The sequence below is a fragment of the Ranitomeya imitator genome, chromosome 3, assembly GCF_032444005.1.
Source record: "Ranitomeya imitator isolate aRanImi1 chromosome 3, aRanImi1.pri, whole genome shotgun sequence".
Classification (NCBI taxonomy): Eukaryota; Metazoa; Chordata; class Amphibia; order Anura; family Dendrobatidae; genus Ranitomeya; species Ranitomeya imitator.
Genome location: NC_091284.1, coordinates 742629833 through 742651663, shown reverse-complemented (window position 1 = coordinate 742651663; position 21831 = coordinate 742629833). Strand labels below are relative to the sequence as shown.

The following is a 21831-nucleotide window of genomic DNA, read 5'->3' as shown; positions in this document are numbered from 1 at the left end:
CCGATGACGCGTCAGTCCCACTGCGCTCCTCCGATGACGCGTCGGTCCCACTGCGCTCCTCCGATGGGACGTCAGTCCCGCTGCACTCCTCCGATGACGCCTCGGTCCCACTGCGCTCCTCCGATGACGCGTCGGTCCCACTGCGCTCCTCCGATGACGCCTCGGTCCCACTGCGCTCCTCCGATGACGCCTCGGTCCCACTGCGCTCCTCCGATGACGCCTCGGTCCCACTGTGCTCCTCCGATGACGCCTCGGTCCCACTGCGCTCCTCCGATGACGCCTTGGTCCCACTGCGCTCCTCCGATGACGCGTCGGTCCCACTGCACTCCTCCGATGACGCCTCGGTCCCACTGTGCTCCTCTGACGCAGGGTCTGTCTCTGCTTGCATCAGTGCGTGCACAGTTCGTACCAGTGGAGCGACTGTGTCACTGATCTGAACTGGACCACACCAACTATGGTCAAAGCAAGAAGTCGGGGGCTAGGAGCGGTGTTCTCCTGAAGATACAACACTTCCCTTTAATGCAGACATCCTATGCGGCCATATGGTCCCACGTTTAGGGAAAGTATCATCCCTAGAAACCATTCTACTAGATGAGAATACTCTCTGTAAAATCAGAGGCACATGGAGGTACCAGTATAGACTGATATATTAATACTAGCACCATACCTAACATCTTTGTGGCATGGATCCATGCTCTGCACAGGGCTGTATACTGAATATTTACTTACATGTATACAATAGATATATTTGTGCAGTGTATGGAGTCAGGACAATCTCCCAGCATAACCAGGATAGAGGGGGTATATTACCCTCAGCATGGTAAAGCAGTAATAGAATTCTCTTTCCATCATAGAGTAAAACTTCGGAAGCTCTTGCCAAGCTCATATCCCTGCAAGCTACAGAGGCGACCGTTGTGACACTAGGACCCAATCACTCAGTACTAAGGTAATGCATCACGTGACGCATAGTTCAGCCTTTACCAAACGCTGGACATTTATGAGGTATTCAACGTCTTCCATAATTTCTGGTGTTAGTCTGTATTATGGGCCAGAGCAGACATGTTTGCCTTCTTCACACCTGAAATCACCCAGCACTCATTGATTTGCTTTCATGGAAATCTCCTTCTTACACCCGGCTCCGAACAGTAATCTGCACAGTTACTAAGATTTCGTGCAGAATAAATATACACATGTGCTGTAAAATTGTAAGCGTACCTGTTAAAGGGAATCTGTCACCAGGTTTTTACCACATAATCTCTGAAGAGACAGAGATCCTGATTCCAGTGTTGCAACATTACTGGGCTACTTGCTGTAGTTTGTGTACAATCATTGCTTATTAGCAGAAGATTATCATTAGGGGACTAGTGAACCTGCTGCCATGTAGTCCGCCTTATTCACGAGCTCTGTATAACCACTCTCACTTCTGATTGTCAGCTTTCTGCCTATGCACCATGTACCCTGACAGCTGTCAATCAGTGGTGTGGGCGGGGTTATACAGAGCTTCGCATTCAGAGAACTGCTAGATCTGCAGCACAGAAAACAGGGATTTTATCAACTAGCTCAGCAAGTGCTACATTCCTGGAATCAGGGTCTCTGCATCATGCTGCTCTTGGATGGGGTAGAAAATCCTGGTGACAGGAGTCCCTTTTAAAGGATAACTAAACTTTTGGCATGGTATAGCTACATGTAAGAAGTTTTTATGGACGTAACTGTACATGTCACATTCACAGCACACAAATGGCACACGGATGTCCCATATGTACACAGACCACATATTTAACCAGCACTGTTTTTTTCCAGTAGAAAAATCACCAGGATATGTGAAGGGGGCTAATATGAATCTCCAAATCCCCTCCCTGAACATACTTTTAAAAGATCACTTTTAGCCACCATTAGAGGGAGTTTACTGCATAAGGTGTTAAGCAAGCAAGTTAACTCTTTATGCATGAAACTCACTCTAGTGGTGAGCAACGACGACGGCCGTTTCGCTCTCCTGAGACCCGTAGAAGCTCAGGAGAGCGAAACGGCCGTCGTCGTTGGGAACCACAGGTTCTCCCTGCTATGTCCTGCTTTTTTACTATGAAGCCTCAATAAAGGAAGGACACTTTTTGCATGAATGGTGAGTGCTCGTATTCTTTTATATTTTGTTTCTGCAGAACTTTCACCTGTTTTCTACGAGCACCGCATTCTGTAGTGGCTTAAAAGAACGCTGACTGGTCTGAGGGATTACAGCTGGTGGTGTGAGCTGGTAGTGCGTCTGTTTTCTTGCTTTTTGGTCACTCTAGTGGTGACTACACGCAGCAGAACGTGTGTGTGTGTGTATATGTGTATATATATGTATACACACACATATAGTGTTGGGTATAAAATGCATTGATGACAGGAGGTGAAGACAAACTTTATACTGTTTACAGTGGTGTTTACTGTGTTCTGTATGTTAAATCTATAACATATACTCTATGTTCTCTGTGCATGCGTGCGTGTATATGTATGTATACAAGGGGGGCAGTGGTGGGGACATGGTCTGGCGCAGTGACAGTGAAGTGGCGGAGCGCTGTGGATGACCAGTTATGTCGCTGATCTTTTGTGCTCACACATTTTCTGCTCTTTACAGGGAAGAACAAGTAGCTGTGGATCTTGTTCAGAGGGGAGATATTGTGAAAGTTGTTCCCGGGGGAAAATTTCCTGTGGATGGGAAAGTTATTGAAGGGACATCTATGGCGGATGAGTCCTTAATCACAGGTCATTATATTTATATTTTGTAAGCCCACCATTCCTATAACTGTGTATAGAGTATTAACTATTTTACCATTTATTTGTTAGTTACTGATTTTTGCAGACCAGTAGATATTTCAGCAAGTCTGTACAGGAGCAGTGTCTGAGAGGGAACAGAGTCCCAAATCAGCAGAGCTATTGGTGGTGTAGCATGCGGGCAGTTTTCCATGCAGTGGGCTGGTGGGGGGCACTTACTACTTAGGCTGGGCTCACGTGTGTACATAGAATCTGGCTCTGTTTTATTAGCCTGATGCAATTGCCATAATGCCTTTTCCTCATTTTACTCCAAGGCGCTGGTTCAGCACCTCCATTTGTCCACGACAACAATTGTTGCACAGGATAGGTGGCAGCGATCCCATTGCACACAATTTTTCAGTTTCCATCAGTCTTCCGAATTAAACGCAGGATCTACACCATGGCCCAGCGCCGGACATATGTGCTGCGGATCTAAGGCTACTTTCACACTAGCGTCGGAATCTCCCAGTCGCAATGCGTCGGGGAGAGATTCATATGATAGCGTTTATCGCACTGCACAACGGAGGCAGCGGATGCATTTCTCCGGCGCATCCGCTGCCCCATTGTGAGGTGCGGGGAGGTGGGGGAGGAGTTCCGGCCGCGCATGCGCGGTCGGAAAAAGCGGTCCGTCAGGAGCAAAAAAACGTTACATGTAGCATTTTTTGCTCCCGACGGTCCGCCAAAGCACGACGCATCCGTCACACGACGGATGCGACGTGTGGCAATCCGTCCCAAATGCGTCGTCAATACAAGTCTATGGGGAAAAAACGCATCCTGCAAGCACTTTTGCAGGATACGTTTTTTCTGCAAACGACGCATTTTGACGGATTGCAGAAAACGCTAGTGTGAAAGTAGCCTAAGAGATCATTTTGGCAAATGTTTTTAGACGTTTTTTCTCCATAAATCCACATCCATGGCACTAAAGATTCAAGTTATGGTCATGTATTGCCCTCTAGTGGTGACATTGCTGAGCTACACACTGACCATAGTCAAATTGTAGCCACTCTTTCTTGCGTTTAGTTATGTTGTGCCTTTCTATCACCTGCCATATATTCACCCTGCTTGCACGAATAAAGAAGGTTTTCCTTGTGAAGTTCTGCCTCTGTTTCCAGATCCTTGGCCCTGTACAGAGGCACATTACATGGCTGCATTATCGGAGAACATGCGTGTTAATAGCAGGGCCAGGCGCTGAGGGCTGCAGGCTGAACGGCAGTGGAGCGGCTTTTATTCTTATAACTTCATGGATGGGCAGATGAGGACATTTGGGCTGTTGGCGTAGCTGGTGATCAGCAGACAGGTCGCCACATTTGGATGACCTGTTCCTCATTTTTTTCTTTTTCCCCTCGTCCGATAGGTGAACCTATGCCCGTGAGGAAGAAGCCAGGGAGCATAGTCATCGCTGGGTCCATTAACGCCCATGGATCAGTCCTTGTAGAAGCGACACACGTGGGCTCTGACACCACCCTGGCGCAAATAGTCAAGCTGGTAGAAGAGGCTCAAATGTCCAAGGTAATAAAAAACCTGCTGTATTCTCCTTACCTGTGTAATAATGGCCCTATGAATGCTTTATACAATGGCATGTTATCTTATAGGCACCAATCCAACAGCTGGCAGATAAGATAAGTGGCTACTTCGTCCCCTTCATAATTAGCATTTCCGTTGTGACATTGATTGGATGGACTACCGTCGGCTTTGTGAATTTTGATGTCATACTGAAATATTTCCCAGTAAGTTCCGACTGCCGTGTGTTTTAATGAAACTGCTACAAAGTCAAATCTGGAAGCTCATTTTCATCTTTTCATATCCCATCATTTTCTCATTTTCCATTCTCCTCTCATGGGACTTTGTCATCGTCTTAGGCCATGTTCACACAGTGCGTTTTTTACCGCGGAACCGCGGCGGTTTTGCCGCTGCGGTTCCGCAGCTGTTTTCCATGCAGGGTACAGTACACTGTACCCTATGGAAAACAGGACACACTGTGCACATGGTCCGGAAATTGTTAAAAAAAAGACGCGCTGAATAGCTCCCGGAAAAAAGAAGGAGCATGTCAATTCTTTTTCCGGAGCCGCAGCGGTTCTGCACCCATAGACCTCCATTGTGAGGTCCAAACCGCAGTAAAACCCGCAGATCAAAAATATATCTGCGGGTTTTACTGCGATTTGATGTGCAGAACCGCTGCAGCAGGAAGTGCGGGGAGCGGGCGGAAGTGCGTGGGCGGAGTGTGGCTGCCCCCCCGTGCTCCGATCCCGCCCCCCCGTGCTCCGATGCCCCCCCCCAGTGCTCCGATGCCCCCCCCAGTGCTCCGATGCCCCCCCCCGTGCCCTAATCTCCCCCCCTTATACTCACCCGGCGTCCCGGTGTCCGTCCGGCCGTCTTCTCCCTGGGCGCCGCCATCTTGCAAAATGGCGGGCGCATGCGCAGTGCGCCCGCCGAATCTGCCGGCCGGCAGATTCGTTCCAAAGTGCATTTTGATCACTGAGATATAACCTATCTCAGTGATCAAAATAAAAAAATAGTAAATGACACCCCCCCCCCTTTGTCACCCCCATAGGTAGGGACAATAAAAAAAATAAAGAATTTTTTTTTTTTTTTTTCACTAAGGTTAGAATAGGGGTAGGGGTAGGGTTAGGGGTAGGGTTAGGGGTAGGGTTAGGGTTAGGGGTAGGGTTAGGGTTAGGGGTAGGGTTAGGGGTAGGGTTAGGGTTAGGGTATTTTCAGCCATTTTAACCCTAAAAAAATTCCTAGAAAACACACAGACTCTGGCTAGAAAACTGCATCAAAAAAACGCATCAAAAAACGCATCAAAAAACGCATCAAAAACGGACCAAAAAAGGACCAAAAAAAGGACCTGCGTTTTCTGCCAAGAGCTGCAGTTTTTTAAAAAACAGTCAGGAAAAAAAAAGGATGGAAATCCTGAACGTGTGAACATACCCTTACATTACTCCAGGTTATTGTGTTTGATCTTATACTTATGCCCCCAGCCACCTTAGGGTATGTTCACACGTTCAGGATTTCCATCCTTTTTTTTTCAGGACAGTTTTTTTAAAAAACTGCAGCTCTTGGCAGAAAACGCAGGTCCTTTTTTTGTCCTTTTTTGATGCGTTTTTGATGCGTTTTTTGATGCGTTTTTTGATGCGTTTTTTTATCCTTTTTTTACTGTGTGTTTCCTAGGAAGCTTTTTAGGGCTAAAATGGCTGAAAATACCCTAACCCTACCCCTAACCCTACCCCTACCCCTACCCCTACCCCTACCCCTAACCCTACCCCTAACCCTAACCCTACCCCTAACCCTACCCCTAACCCTAACCCTACCCCTAACCCTACCCCTAACCCTACCCCTAACCCTAACCCTATTCTAACCTTAGTGAAAAAAAAAAAAAAAAATTCTTAATTTTTTTATTGTCCCTACCAATGGGGGTGACAAAGTGGGGGGGGTGTCATTTACTATTTTTTTATTTTGATCACTGAGATAGGTTATATCTCAGTGATCAAAATGCACTTTGGAGCGAATCTGCCGGCCGGCAGATTCGGCGGGCGCACTGCGCATGCGCCCGCCATTTTGCAAGATGGCGGCGCCCAGGGAGAAGACGGCCGGACGGACACCGGGACGCCGGGTAAGTATAAGGGGGGGAGATTAGGGCACGGGGGGGGCATCGGAGCACTGGGGGGGGGGCATCGGAGCACGGGGGGGGGGCATCGGAGCACGGGGGGGCGGGATCGGAGCACGGGGGGGCAGCCACACTCCGCCCACGCACTTCCGCCCGCTCCCCCGCACTTCCTGCTGCAGCGGTTCTGCACATCAAATCGCAGTAAAACCCGCAGATATATTTTTGATCTGCGGGTTTTACTGCGATTTTGACCTCACAATGGAGGTCTATGGGTGCAGAACCGCTGCGGTTCAGGAAGAAGAATTGACATGCTCCTTCTTTTTTCCGGGAGCTATTCAGCGCGGCTTTTTTTTTACAATTTCCGGACCATGTGCACAGTGTGTCCTGTTTTCCATAGGGTACAGTGTACTGTACCCTGCATGGAAAACAGCTGCGGAACCGCAGCGGCAAAACCGCCGCGGTTCCGCGGTAAAAAACGCACTGTGTGAACATGGCCTTAGGTAGTGGTCAGCTGAGTCTGTGACTGCCGGATGCCTGCGAGCCCCCGTTCAGCTGAGCGTTCTCAATAGCTCAAAGTGAGTGAGCTGCTCTGTCACCTATGGAGCTGACTTACCTCCTACAGGAAACAAATACTGGGCATGTAAACTTAAAGCTGGGGAGACTCGGGAAATCAGCGAGTTCATCCAAATATAATCTATTGCATATGGGGGCCTTCATCCATTTATATTCCACTTTCATGTTCCTAGCCTTCATATGTATCTCTACATCCTACATACAATAATAGCAAAACTATTATTACAATATATATATATATATATATATATATATATATATATATATATATATATATATATATATATGTATATATATATATATATATATGTATATATATATATATATATATATATATATACATATATATATATACATATATATATATATATATATATATGTATATATATTGGACATTTTGTCTCAAGGCAGAATTCGGACACACGCTGTGATCGTGTTTGTTGTTGGAGGAGGCGCTTCTGATATATGAGATCCATGTCTATCCAAAATACTTTGCCTTCCACCTATTTTTAAGACACCAATGGGGTTATTATCTATGTGGAATGTGGTGGGGAATTATATATATTATTATATTAAAGATGGGTGGACACCTGGATGTTCGGGTCCGGTGGGATCAGCTGAACAGGTACAAAAAGTTTGGGTTCGGGTATCAGAACAGTACCCAGACTCGAACCCGGGCCCCATTCACTTTAATGGGGGGCTCGAACATCCAGTGCCATGACAGCGCAGCAAACACCACTTCTGATCGGCAGTGAAATCATCCCCGCCGGTCAGAGAGCCGAGGTTCTCACGCTGTCAAAAGACAGCATGAGCCCGCAGCTGTGATCAGAGGTATAAAGTTTACCTCCGGTCACTGGTGTCAGCTGATGGGACTACAACCCCCATCATCTGACACCTGCTGCTGCTAATAACAGCGAGAGCAGGAGCGGCGGATGGGAGTATTTATTAGCCGGCTCCTACACTGTAAATAAATAATAATAAAAAAAAAATCCCGGCATGGGTTCCCCTGTATTTTTGATAACCAGCCAGGCAAAACTCACAGCTGGGGGCTGCAACTCTCATCTGTCAGCTTCAGCAAGGCTGATCAAGAATAGAGGGGTCCCCATGCTGGTTTTTTTTTTAAATTATTTATTTACAGCGCAGGATTCGGCTAGTGAATACCAATTAAATGTAAAACCCTGATGAACCCAATATCTGCAGGTAAAGAGCATTTCTTGAGGTTACAGGTTCCCTTTCAATGTACCTTTTCCCTGTAGTATATCCCTAGTTTTGCTTGCTGTCTCTTTCACTGGGCTAAATGTAGCAAACAAATTCTGGTGGCGTAAACCCCATATGCACAGTCTGGTGGCTGCCAGTCCTGGAAACGTGGCAGTGGTCCGTGACTGGACTCTGTTCTCTACCTGCTTTCCAGACTAGAGTTGTGTCCCACCGCTACACTAATCTTTATACATGACTCTGGCTGGGAGGTATGTTGCCTGCACATTACAGATTGCTTCCATGCTCCATTTTTTTTCTAATTCCGTTTTATGTTTATGATTTCATTCATTCATTCATTCGTTTAGGATTACAGTAAAACCATCTCGAAGGCTGAGATAATCATACGGGTTGGCTTCCAGACTGCCATCACTGTGCTGTCTATTGCCTGTCCCTGTGCTTTAGGTCTGGCTACTCCCACGGCAGTGATGGTGGGTACTGGAGTAGCTGCACAAAATGGCATCCTTATCAAAGGTGGAGAGCCGCTGGAGATGGCACATAAGGTTAGTGGGCTTCTGCTGACAATAAGAGATCACTTTTCTTCATTTAGTGATTTTTATAGTAAAAAATGGTAGATTATGGTCCTTCACCGAGTCTTTCAAAAGGTTAAACGGGCTGCAGCATTGAACTTCCTAAATTGTGTTGCCACTACAGTACATCACTGTTACAAAAATCACATGGCAGGGAAGTAGAAACCAGCCTGCAGGCTAATGCAGTCATTAGTGCCGGTCAGCGGGGGCGCCAAGGATCGGACCCCCACTGGTCTAGTACTGATGATCAATCCTAAGGATAGAGCATACAGTTTAAAAAGCTGGATAATCCCTTTACTCTCTGTGCCTTTTTACAAGGTCCACGCACACAGCTTTGCTTTAGATTTGTTGGCTGAACTGCACACATCGCAGATTCCGCACAAAAAATCCACAACAATGTAAAATATATTACATGTGTATGAGGTTGTAAAAACACTTGGAGTGGAGGAAAAAATCCACATGGAATTGGAGGCTTATTGTCCTCTTTTTTATCTGTCAATCCTGAGGATTTGGTCCAGATTCTCACCGTGGACTTCACCCTTTGGAATGCATGGTGTAAAATTCACAATAAATCCACATGAAGGTACACAAGAAAACCATATGGGGTCACTTCCTACGGACAAGGCCTGCAGTGTGTGACTTGGCATTAGACCTTATTCAGAAAGTCATGATTCACTTACCTTTTCTTTCCTTACTTTTCACAGATAGAACATGTACCCATACCCGTACCCTCTGAACACATACAGCAATTTTTATTTTACAGTAACCCAGTATCCTAATATTGCCCAGTATTACATGAGTGAAGCCCATTCGTGCTTGCATTGTACCCCTTTTATGACCCCCCACAGTGCACTCACTCAGTATGAGGCCTCCACAGTGCCCCCATGTTGTATAATGCCCACAAACAGGCCTCCCCAAATTCAACGCTGACTTGCTCGACCTGAGGCATTGAGTGCATTATGGGCTATTCACCTTTCTTTTTGCAAACCAAGTGACCCCCCTCCCCCCCCCCCCAAAGAAAAAAAAAAAACAAAAAACAGAGACACGACTATTTTTGATCACAGCACAGATTAAACTCACCAATGCAAGTCAACAGTCCCTGAAATAATGAACAACACATGAACTCTGTCTGAGTGCTTTCCATTTTTACAGTTTTTTTTTTGCATTCAAGAAAGACAGAGTCCAAAAATGGATGAAAAATGGATCTAACATAGTGATGAAATCAATAGGTTTCAATCATTTCATGGCTAATTGGGAGATTGTTGTTTACTGTTTCAGATAAATACAGTGATGTTTGATAAGACAGGGACAATAACACATGGGGTCCCTAAAGTGATGAGAGTGCTGCTGCTGGGTGATGTAGTCAGGATGCCCCTGAGAAGAATGCTTGCCGTGGTCGGTACTGCAGAAGCCAGCAGTGAGCACCCCCTGGGAATGGCCATGACGAAGTACTGCAAGGAGGTAAAGAATCAGTATGTTATCTTACAGTCTATGTAAGTTGTGTTATTCTGCAGATTATATTATTAGTAGTATGTGGCATTCTATAGTATCTAGATGTAGGTACATTATGTTTGTCATGATTTAGACCTGATTTGGTTCTTTTCTATTCTAAAAACATGAAAACCATGAAGCTCTACCACTTTCGCATTGTAAAATTTTTTTTATACAGTCTCTTATCTCCATCAGATGCCTGGTGTATCTGTGGTGTCCAAATCTTCACTTCGCAGGCATACGCTGTATTTTTTGTCTGCTAGCCTTGGTCTACTCATTATTTTGTGTTTTTAAATAATATTTAAAAAAACAAACACATTTTTACTGTCTGTTATCTCTGTCAGACGCTCGGTGTATCTGTGGTCTCCAAATACTTGCTTTTCAGGCATACTGGGTGATCACATATAAGTTTTCTCAAATTTGTATTGAGCTTTTCAAATATTTCAGTAGTCCATTTAAAATGGGCAAGGCAAGGGGCAATGGACGGGGAAGTGGACCTGATGGTGCATGCAGAGGACGACGCCATGGCCAAGCTGAAAGTGGGCCACAACAAAGACCCGTGCTCGATCTTCCTGTCCCAGTTTCTAGGGGACCTCAGCACACCACCATTGAAGCCAGAGCAGTGCGAAACGGTTGTTGGTTGTATAGCGGATAATGTTCAGTTTTCCCTTTAAAGGTTCTGGACTCTCGGCCGGTCGGCCGGCCGGCCGGCCAACTAAGAAGTGGGGCCAGATGAGATCGCATGTAGCGATGCCCAAAGATTTGAACAGCCACGGTCACACAAAGGTGAAGTGTCACAAGAGGTGGACGAGGATGAGACACAATTGCCAGAAAGTCAGGAGGAGCAGGGTGTGGATGTGGAAGACGAGGTGGTAGATGACATAGTGACTGACCCAACCTGGCAGGAGGACATGCAGAGTGAGTACAGCAGCACACATGGGGAAGGAGGCCTATCACCCCAACAGGCAGGAAGAAGCAGTGTGGTGGCCACAGACAGCAGGCGTGCATCCGTTCCCCGTAACACCAACATGAGGGAAGTTGCCATTCCAACTGTTAGATCTTCCCGAGTCTGGTTATTTTTTAAAGACTCTGCCGATTAAGCCCAAACAGGCCATTTGTAGCACCTGTCATGCCCACATCAGCAGAGGTAGCAAAACTACCAGCCTGACCACCACCAGCATGATTAGGCACATGGCAGCAAAGCACCCGACTTTATGGGCCAAACCCCAGGCTCCAGGAGCAGTGTCTGCAGGTGACACCACTGCTTCTTCCACTGTTTTGCGTAGAAGCCAATCCCCAGTTCACCGTGCATGTGAAGATGCCTCTGGCCTTGCACTTGTTGTTGCCCACAGTCGACCAGCACCATCATCAAGCCCGTCCACATCCTTGTCCCAGCGCAGCCTTCAGTTGTCTATACCCCAGTCGTTGGAACGCAAGCAGAAATACCCAGCCAACGCCCCACAGGCCATAGTACTACATTCTAACATTTCTCGTCTGCTTGCGCTCGAAATGTTGCCTCTTAGGCTCGTTGAGACTGAAGCTTTCCACAACCTGGTGGCGGCGACCGTTCCAAAGTACTCGGTCCCCAGTCGCCACTATTTCTCCCGGAGTGCCGTAGCGGCATTACACCAGCATGTGTCCCACAACATTACCCGTGCCCTCAACAATGCTGTTACTGGGAAAGTCCACCTAACCACAGATATGTGGACAAGTGCTTGTGGGCAGGGACGGTACATCTCACTGATGGCACACTGGGTTAACTGTTATGATCTGGTGGCCTTGGAGCAGCATGAGACGTACTCTGGAGAAGGTGGCACCTGTACTGACCGCAAATCCTGAACCTAGCAGCGCAACTTGAAGTAGCCGTGGGGGGTACCTAACACTCCCTAGACCCCTCGACACAGCCTAAGAAACTAACTACCCCTAAAGACAGAAACAGGAAACCTATCTTGCCTCAGAGAAAATCCCCAAAGGACAGATAGCCCCCACAAATATTGACTGTGAGAGGAGAGGGAAAAAACACACGCAGACATGAAATCAGGATTTAGCATAGGAGGCCATACTAGCTAAATAGAAAGAATAGAACAGAGTACTATGCGGTCAGTATTAAAACACTAGAAAATATCCACCACAGAAAATACAAAACACCACATCTGACTAAAGACATGGAGGGTATATCTGCATCTCCAGAGACACAGCAAGGCTGCAAAAAATACTTCACAGACAAAGCTGGACAAGACAAAACATGAAAATGCACAGAACTATAAGGTCCACAGCAGGTGGACAGCAAAAACAAAGCCAGGACTTATCTTTGAAGAAAAGCATAGCAAACAGGAGAGACCAGAAGGGATGTGAATCCTCCAAAAACAATGGACAACTGGCAGGGACTAAAGAGTCCTGCAAATCTATATACCCCAGTCAGTTTTGCAATTAGTAGATACACCTGTCCAATCCTGCAGTCCAGGCACAACTGCATTACCCTCTACAACCACCGGAGGGAGCCCAAAAGCTGAATTCACAACAGTACCCCCTTCCTTGAGGAGGGGTCACCGAACACTCACCAGAGCCCCCAGGCCGGTCAGGATGAGCCCGATGAAAGGTACGAACCAAATCAGCGGCATGGACATCAGAGGCAGAAACCCAAGAATTATCCTCCAGGCCATAACCCTTCCATTTGACAAGGTACTGAAGCTTCCACCTCGAAAAACGAGAATCCAAAATCTTCTCAACAACATATTCCAACTCCCCATCGACCAACACAGGGGCCGGAGGATCAACAGAGGGAACAACGGGCTCCACATATTTGCGCAACAAAGATCTATGGAAGACATTATGAATAGCAAAAGAGGCCGGAAGCGCCAGGCGAAAGGACACCGGATTAATAATCTCAGAAATCCTATAAGGACCAATAAATCGAGGCTTAAACTTAGGGGAAGAAACCTTCATAGGAACATGACGGGAAGATAACCAAACCAGATCCTCAACCCGAAGCCGGGAACCAACACACCGACGACGGTTAGCAAAACGTTGAGCCTCCTCCTGAGACAGCACCAAATTGTCCACCACATGAGCCCAAATCTGCTGCAACCTGTCGACCACAGAATCCACACCAGGAAGGTCAGAAGGCTCAACCTGCCCAGAAGAAAAACGAGGATGAAAACCGAAATTACCAAAAAAAGCGAAACCAAAGTAGCCGAACTAGCCCGATTATTAAGGGCAAACTCGGCCAATGGCAAAAAAGCCACCCAATCATCCTGATCAGCAGACTCAAAGCATCTCAAATAGGTCTCCAAGGTCTGATTAGTTTGCTTAGTCTGGCCATTTGTCTGAGGATGAAATGCAGAAGAAAAAAACAAATCAATGCCCAGCTTGGCACAAAAGGCCCGCCAAAACCTAGAAACAAACTGGGAACCTCTGTCAGACACAATATTCTCCGGAATACCATGCAAACGTACCACATGCTGAAAAAACAACGGAACCAAATCAGAAGAAGAAGGCAATTTAGGCAAAGGCACCAAATGAACCATCTTAGAAAATCGGTCACAGACAACCCAGATAACCGACATCCTTTGGAAAACAGGAAGATCGGAAATAAAATCCATAGAAATATGTGTCCAGGGCCTCTCAGGGACCGGTAATGGCAAGAACAACCCGCTAGCGCGGGAACAGCAAGGCTTAGCCCGCGCACAAATCCCACAGGACTGCACAAAAGAACACACATCCCGCGACAAATAAGGCCACCAAAAGGACCTACCCACCAAATCTCTGGTACCAAAAATCCCAGGATGGCCAGCCAATACAGAACAATGAACCTCAGAAATCACTTTACTAGTCCATCTATCAGGAACAAACAGTTTCCCCACTGGACAGCGGTCAGGTTTATTAGCCTGAAATTCCTGAAGAATCCGTCGTAAATCAGGGGAAATGGCAGAAAGGACCACCCCTTCCTTCAAAATGCCGACCGGCTCAAGAACCCCAGGGGAATCAGGAAAAAAACTCCTAGAGAGGGCATCCGCCTTAACATTCTTAGTACCAGGAATGTACGAGACCACAAAATCAAAACGGGAGAAAAACAGGGACCATCGAGCCTGTCTAGGATTCAGCCGTTTGGCAGACTCGAGGTAAATCAGATTCTTATGATCGGTCAGGACCACAATACGATGCTTGGCCCCCTCAAGCCATTGTCGCCACTCCTCAAATGCCCACTTCATAGCCAACAACTCCCGATTGCCGACATCATAATTGCGTTCCGCAGGCGAAAACTTCCGAGAAAAGAAGGCACACGGTTTCATCAAGGACCCATCAGAATTCCTCTGAGACAAAACGGCCCCTGCCCCAATCTCAGACGCGTCAACCTCAACCTGAAATGGAAGAGAAACACAGGGGCAGAAGTAAATCGGCGTTTAAGCTCCTGAAAGGCAGAAACAGCCGCGGAGGACCAATTCGTCACATCAGCGTCTTTCTTCGTCAAATCAGTTAGAGGTTTAACCACACTGGAGAAGTTGGCAATGAAACGACGATAAAAATTAGCAAAGCCCAAGAATTTCTTAAGGCTCTTTACAGATGTGTGCTGAATCCAATCATGAATGGCCTGAACCTTAACCGGATCCATTTCTATAGATGAGGGAGAAAAAATGAAGCCCAAAAAAGAAACCTTCTGCACTCCAAAGAGGCACTTCAACCCCTTCACAAATAAAGCATTACTACGGAGGATCTGAAATACCATCCTGACCTGTTTCACATGAGACTCCCAATCATCGGAAAAAATCAAAATATCATCCAAATATACAACCATGAATTTATCAAGATAACTCCGAAAGATATCATGCATGAAGGATTGGAACACAGATGGGGCATTAGAGAGTCCGAATGGCATCACAAGGTATTCAAAATGGCCTTTGGGCGTATTAAATGCAGTTTTCCATTCGTCACCCTGCTTAATACGAATAAGATTATATGCCCCTCGAAGGTCTATCTTGGTAAACCAGCTAGCCCCCTTAATCCTAGCAAACAAATCAGTAAGCAAAGACAAAGGGTATTGAAATTTGACCGTGATCTTATTCAAGAGACGATAATCAATACAGGGTCTAAAGGAGCCATCCTTCTTGGCAACAAAAAAAAAACCTGCTCTCAAAGGTGAAGAAGATGGCCGAATATGCCCCTTCTCCAAAGACTCCTTAATATAGCTCGGCATGGCGGCATGTTCTGGCACAGACAGGTTGAAAAGTCGGCCCTTAGGGAACTTACAACCTGGAATTAAGTCAATAGCACAATCACAGTCCCTATGCGGTGGAAGGGAACTGGATTTGGGCTCATCGAATACATCCTGGAAATCTGACAAAAACTCAGGAATTTCAGAAGAGGGGGAAGAGGAAATTGACATCAAAGGAACGTGACCATGAACCCCCTGACAACCCCAACTAGTCACAGACATAGATCTCCAATCTAACACCGGATTATGTTCCTGTAACCATGGGAAACCCAGCACAATATCATCATGCAAATTATGCAACACCAGAAAACGACAATCTTCCTGATGGGCTGGAGCCATGCGCATGGTCAGCTGTGTCCAAAACTGAGGTTTATTTTTAGTCAACGGTGTAGCATCAATGCCCCTTAAAGGAATAGGATTCTGCAAAGGCTGCAAGGGGAAACCACAACGTCTGGCAAATTTTAAGTCCATTAAGTTCAGAGCGGCGCCTGAATCCACAAATGCCATGACAGAAAATGATGATAATGAGCAGATCAAGGTCACAGATAACAGAAATTTAAGTTGCGCAGTACTGATAGTAACAGAACTAGCGATTCTCTTTGTACACTTAGGGCAATCAGAAATAACATGAGCAGAATCGCCGCAGTAAAAACACAACCTATTCTGGCGCCTGAATCTTAGACGTTCAGCTCTAGACAAAATCCTATCACACTGCATAGGCTCCGGGCTCCGCTCGGAGGATAACGCCACAGTGTGCACAACTCTGTGCTCGCGCAAGCGCCGATCAATCTGAATCGCCAGAGACATAGAATCACTCAGACCAGCAAGCGTGGGGAACCCCACCATAACATCTTTAACGGATTCAGAAAGACCCTTTCTGAAAATTGCCGCCAAGGCATCCTCATTCCATTTAGTCAGTACAGACCATTTTCTAAATTTCTGGCAATACGATTCTGCCGCTTCTTGACCCTGACACAGGTCCAACAAGATCTTCTCAGCTTGATCCACAGAATTAGGCTCATCATACAATAACCCCAATGCTTGAAAGAAAGAATCAACATTAAGCAAAGCAGGGTTGCCAGTTTCCAGGGAAAATGCCCAATCCTGTGGGTCACCACGCAGCAGGGATATGATAATTTTAACCTGCTGAATGGGATCACCAGAAGACCGGGGTCTCAATGCAAAAAACAGTTTACAGTTATTTTTGAAACTCAAAAATTTGGATCTGTCACCAAAGAATAAATCAGGAGTGGGAATCCTAGGTTCTAAGGCAGGAGTCTGAACAATATAATCTGAAATACCCTGTACCCTAGCAGCAAGCTGATCCACACGAGAAACTAACTCCTGAACACTCATGTTATTACTAGGTTCCGCAGCTACCCAGAGATTAAGAGGGAGGAACAGGCTAAGGAAAAAAAATGGCTCAAAACCTTTTCTCCCTTCTTCTGAGATGCAATTAACTCATTGTTGGCCAGTTGTACTGTTATGATCTGGTGGCCTTGGAGCAGCATGAGACGTACTCTGGAGAAGGTGGCACCTGTACTGACCGCAAATCCTGAACCTAGCAGCGCAACTAGAAGTAGCCGTGGGGGGTACCTAACACTCCCTAGACCCCTCGACACAACCTAAGAAACTAACTACCCCTAAAGACAGAAACAGGAAACCTATCTTGCCTCAGAGAAAATCCCCAAAGGACAGATAGCCCCCACAAATATTGACTGTGAGAGGAGAGGGAAAAAACACACGCAGACATGAAAGTACTATGCAGTCAGTATTAAAACACTAGAAAATATCCACCACAGAAAATACAAAACATCACATCTGACTAAAGACATGGAGGGTATATCTGCATCTCCAGAGACACAGCAAGGCTGCAAAAAATACTTCACAGACAAAGCTGGACAAGACAAAACATGCACAGAACTATAAGGTCCACAGCAAGTGGATAGCAAAAACAAAGCCAGGACTTATCTTTGAAGAAAAGCACAGCGAACAGGAGAGACCAGAAGGGATGTGAATCCTCCAAAAACAATGGACAACTGGCAGGGACTAAAGAGTCCTGCAAAGCTATATACCCAAGTCAGTTTTGCAATTAGTAGATACACATGTTCAATCCTGCAGTCCAGGCACAACTGCATTACCCTCTACAACCACCGGAGGGAGCCCAAAAGCTGAATTCACAACAGTTAACATAGTAGAAGCTGGGACCCAATCAGACCTTGGGGTGGAACACATCCTCCCCACATCGAGGAATGCGGGCCCTACATCAGTCAGGGTTGCCCCCACAGTCTACAGCTCCTGCACCTCTTTCTCCTCTTCAACTTCCATCTCTTAAATGAACACATCAGTCAGAAGCTGGAAGCATTGCAGCACTGCCTCAGCCAAGCGGCAACAGGCTGTGCTGAAGCTAATCTGCTTAGGTGACAATCCGCACAATGCAGAAGAGTTGTGGACAGTGCTGAAAGAACAGTCAGATATTTGGATGACACCGCTGAACCTACAGCCAGGCATGGTCATGTGTGTGACAATGGCCAGAACTTGGTGGCGGCTCTGAGGCAAGGTGAGCTCACACACGTACCTTGCCTGGCCTATGTGCTTAACCTCGTGGTTCAACATTTTCTCAAAAGCTACTCGGAGCTGCCGGATCTGCAAGTGAAAGTACACAGTCTGTCTGCCCATTTTAGAAAGTCAGCTACAGCTTCAGCCACCCTTGCTGTGCTTCAGCAGCGTTTGCAGCTTCCGGCTCACCGCCTGGTGTGTGATGTCCGCACGCGTTGGAACTCTACACTGCATATGTTGGAAAGGATTTGTGAGCAGAAGAGGGCAGTTGTTGACTACCAGCATCATGAAGGCTGTCGATATTCAGTTCAGACTCCACACATAAGACCTCAGGAGTGGACATGGATGTCAGACATATGTACCATCCTCCAAAACTTTGAGGACTGCACCAAGATGGTGAGCGGCGATGATGCCATAATTAGTGTCCCCATCTCATTTCTCTGCATTCTGAAATCCTCCCTGCTTACAATTAAAGAGGATGCATTGCAGGCAGAGCACGAGGACATGGAGCAAGGAACCATACAGGGTGATTACACTCAGCCCAGCCTCATGTCATCCTAACGTGGATTGGTAGACAATTAGGACGAGGAAGAACAGGAGCTACTTTCATGCGCTATAGATGTTACTACAAGCACAGCTGTCATACCGTCTGTTCTGTGGGGATGGCCTGAGGACAGGGAGGAAGAGGAGGACAGCATGGTCAGTCATCCTGTTGGTGAGGACACGGAAGTATTGCCTGTTAGCAGTCTGGCACGCATTGCTGACTTTGTTGCGCTGCGTTTCCCGTGACCCTTGCATTATTAAAATTTTCGGTGACACTCATTACTGGTTGGTGACACTTCTAGGCCCACGCTACAAGGAGAACTTTCAATCTCCTCTTCCACAGGCAGACAGGTATACTAAAATGTTGCAGTACCAGGGGGCCCTTGTAGCAGAATTACTTAAAAAATTCCCATGTGAGAAGGCTGGCTGCAGACGTCCGAGTTTGTTGTACAGCCAAGGAGTCTAAGCGAGAGAGACGGAAGTACAATCCAGCTCAGGCAGGGGAACAATGGCAAAGTTCTGGGACAGTTTTCTCAGACCCTCCTATTGTGCCGGCAGAGAGGCAAGGGGTGCTGTCACAAGAAGTGCAATGTTTGGGAAGATGCTGAGGGAGTACCTTGCAGATTGTACAAACCATGGGCGGACATACCGCCTTTTCAACCAGTGCGGCTGCATCAGGGCCTGGAGGCTCCGGGGGGCCCCTGCAGGGCGGCTAATAATGAGGGCATGTGCGGTGGGCAGGAAGCAATCCCTGCAGCTCTACTGCCTGCAAGAAAAAATGGCAGTGGAGCAGAGCTGCAGGGAATGGATCCATCCTGCTTCCTGCCCGCGCATCCTGTCTCACACAGCAGCGGCTGAATGAAATCATCATTCAGCACCGCTGCTGTGCGAGACAGGAAGCAGCCGGCGATGGTGCAGCAATGATTGAGTTGACGGAGAGGGCAATGATAGGGGTGGTTGGGGAGAGAGCAATGATGGGGTGGTGGAAAGGGCAATAATGGGGGTGGTGGGGGACGAGGAAATAATGTAGGTGGTGAATGGGTAATAAAGGGGGTGGTGGGGAGGAGGAAATGATGGAGGTGGGGGAAAAGACAATGATGAAGGTAGTGGAAAGGGCAATGATGGGGATGGTGGGAGAGGAGGAAATGATGGAAGTCATGGAATGGGTAGTGATGGGGTGGTGGGGGAGAAGACAATGATGATGGCAGAGGAAAGGACAATGATGGGGGTTTTGGGGGAGGATGAAATGATGGAGGTAGTGGAATGGGTAATATATATATATATATATATATATATATATATTTGTCAGGTCCGTCTTACCAGTTATGAGGTGAATTCTTTGTTTTTCTCTTTAGAAAAAAACCTTGAAAAAGGCCATAAAGGCTGAAATGTTGGGAATATTGTTTCTGTTTATTCATTGTTTGGCTGTGAACCACAATAAACTACAAAATATTTTCTTTTCCATCATATGGACCGAGTCTTTTTGGATATATTTTGGGTGCTTAAAGGGAACCTGTCACCCCGTTTTTTCAGATTGAGATATAAATACTGTTAAATAGGGCCTGCGCTGTGCGTTACAATAGTGTATGTAGTGTACCCCGATTCCCCACCTATGCTGCGAAATACATTACCAAAGTCGCCGTTTTCGCCTGTCAATCAGGCTGGTCTGGTCAGATGGGCGTGGTGACATCGCTCTTTTCTTCCCCAGCTTTCCGTTGGTGGCGTAGTGGTGTGCGCATGTCGCAGTGACGAATCCACTGCGCGCACGTGAAGAAGCAGCGCGCGATCTGCGCTATTACCCCCTGTCATCGGTGGGGGCGGCCATCTTCCTGGGGCCGCGCGTGCGCAGATGGAGTGCTCTGCTGCACGGGGCTTCAGGAAAATGGCCGCGGGATGCCGTGCGTGCGCAGAAGAGATCGCGGCGGCCATTTTCCCAAAGCCGAGATGCAAACAGATTTTTCCAAGGGGAGATTGTGTTGCGTGCAAATTTGGGTCAAGGCGGCCCTTGCATTCAGTGCATAAGGAAACAACAGTATGGCAGAACCAACTGAAGAATGTGAAGTGGGTTTTCCTGTGGCCATCCAGTACCTGGGTTCAAAGGCTTATTGGCAGGCCTTGCATTCAATGCAACTGTTTTTCAGGAGGCCCTCCTGTACCTCTCATGAAAGGGGCATTAGGGTATGTTGTAATTCTTGGCAGCCCAGCCACCCACTGCATAGGAGACCCACTGTTTAATAATGGCCCTTTAAGAATATTAATGCCGCTTGATATCCCTCTAAAAATAGGCTTTGTGACTTTGAGTCCCTCCTTCGTACATGAAACAAGATGAGTCTGCGTATGTGTCACACACCACATGGCCAGCTAGGGTTGTTAATAGTGTTGAGCGATACCGTCCGATACTTGAAAGTATCGGTATCGGATAGTATCGGCCGATACCCGAAAAATATCGGATATCGCCGATACCGATATCCGATACCAATACAAGTCAATGGGACACCAAGTATCGGAAGGTATCCTGATGGTTCCCAGGGTCTGAAGGAGAGGAAACTCTCCTTCAGGCCCTGGGATCCATATTAATGTGTAAAATAAAGAATTAAAATAAAAAATATTGATATATTCACCTCTCCGGCGGCCCCTGGACATCACGCTGGTAACCGGCAGGCTTCTTTGTTTAAAATGCGCGCGTTTAGGACCTGAGGAATGACGTCCCGGCTTCTGATTGGTCGCGTGCCACCCATGTGACCGCCACGCGACCAATCAGAAGCCGTGACGTCATTCGCAGGTCCTAAATTCCTAGAATTAGGAGTTTAGTGAATGAGAATGACGTCGCGGCTTCTGATTGGTCGCGTGGCGGTCACATGAGCGGCACGCGACCAATCAGAAGCCGCGACGTCATTCTCATTCACTAAACTCCTAATTCTAGGAATTTAGGACCTGTGAATGACATCACGCCTTCTGATTGGTCGCGTGGCGGTCACATGAGCGGCACGCGACCAATCAGAAGCCGCGACGTCATTCTCATTCACTAAACTCCTAATTCTAGGAATTTAGGACCTGTGAATGACATCACGGCTTCTGATTGGTCGCGTGGCGGTCACATGGGCGGCACGCGACCAATCAGAAGCCGGGACGTCATTCGCAGGTCCTAAACGCGCTCATTTTAAACAAAGAAGCCTGCCGGTTACCAGCGTGATGTCCAAGGGCCGCCGGAGAGGTGAATATATCAATATTTTTTATTTTAATTCTTTATTTTACACATCCCTATGGATCCG

The 21831-nt window shown here is 47.0% G+C and overlaps 1 protein-coding gene across 2 annotated transcripts in view; it reads left to right on the top strand.

Annotated features, from left to right (window-relative positions):
- Nucleotides 1-21831, top strand: part of ATP7B (ATPase copper transporting beta) — a 173488-nt gene that overhangs the window by 129171 nt on the left and 22486 nt on the right. For both annotated transcript variants that reach the window (XM_069758888.1, XM_069758887.1), the window contains 6 exons: nucleotides 855-946; nucleotides 2615-2742; nucleotides 4145-4299; nucleotides 4383-4517; nucleotides 8533-8727; nucleotides 10033-10215. In XM_069758888.1, coding sequence (XP_069614989.1) covers nucleotides 855-946; nucleotides 2615-2742; nucleotides 4145-4299; nucleotides 4383-4517; nucleotides 8533-8727; nucleotides 10033-10215 — 888 coding nt within the window. The remainder of the gene's footprint in view (nucleotides 1-854; nucleotides 947-2614; nucleotides 2743-4144; nucleotides 4300-4382; nucleotides 4518-8532; nucleotides 8728-10032; nucleotides 10216-21831) is intronic.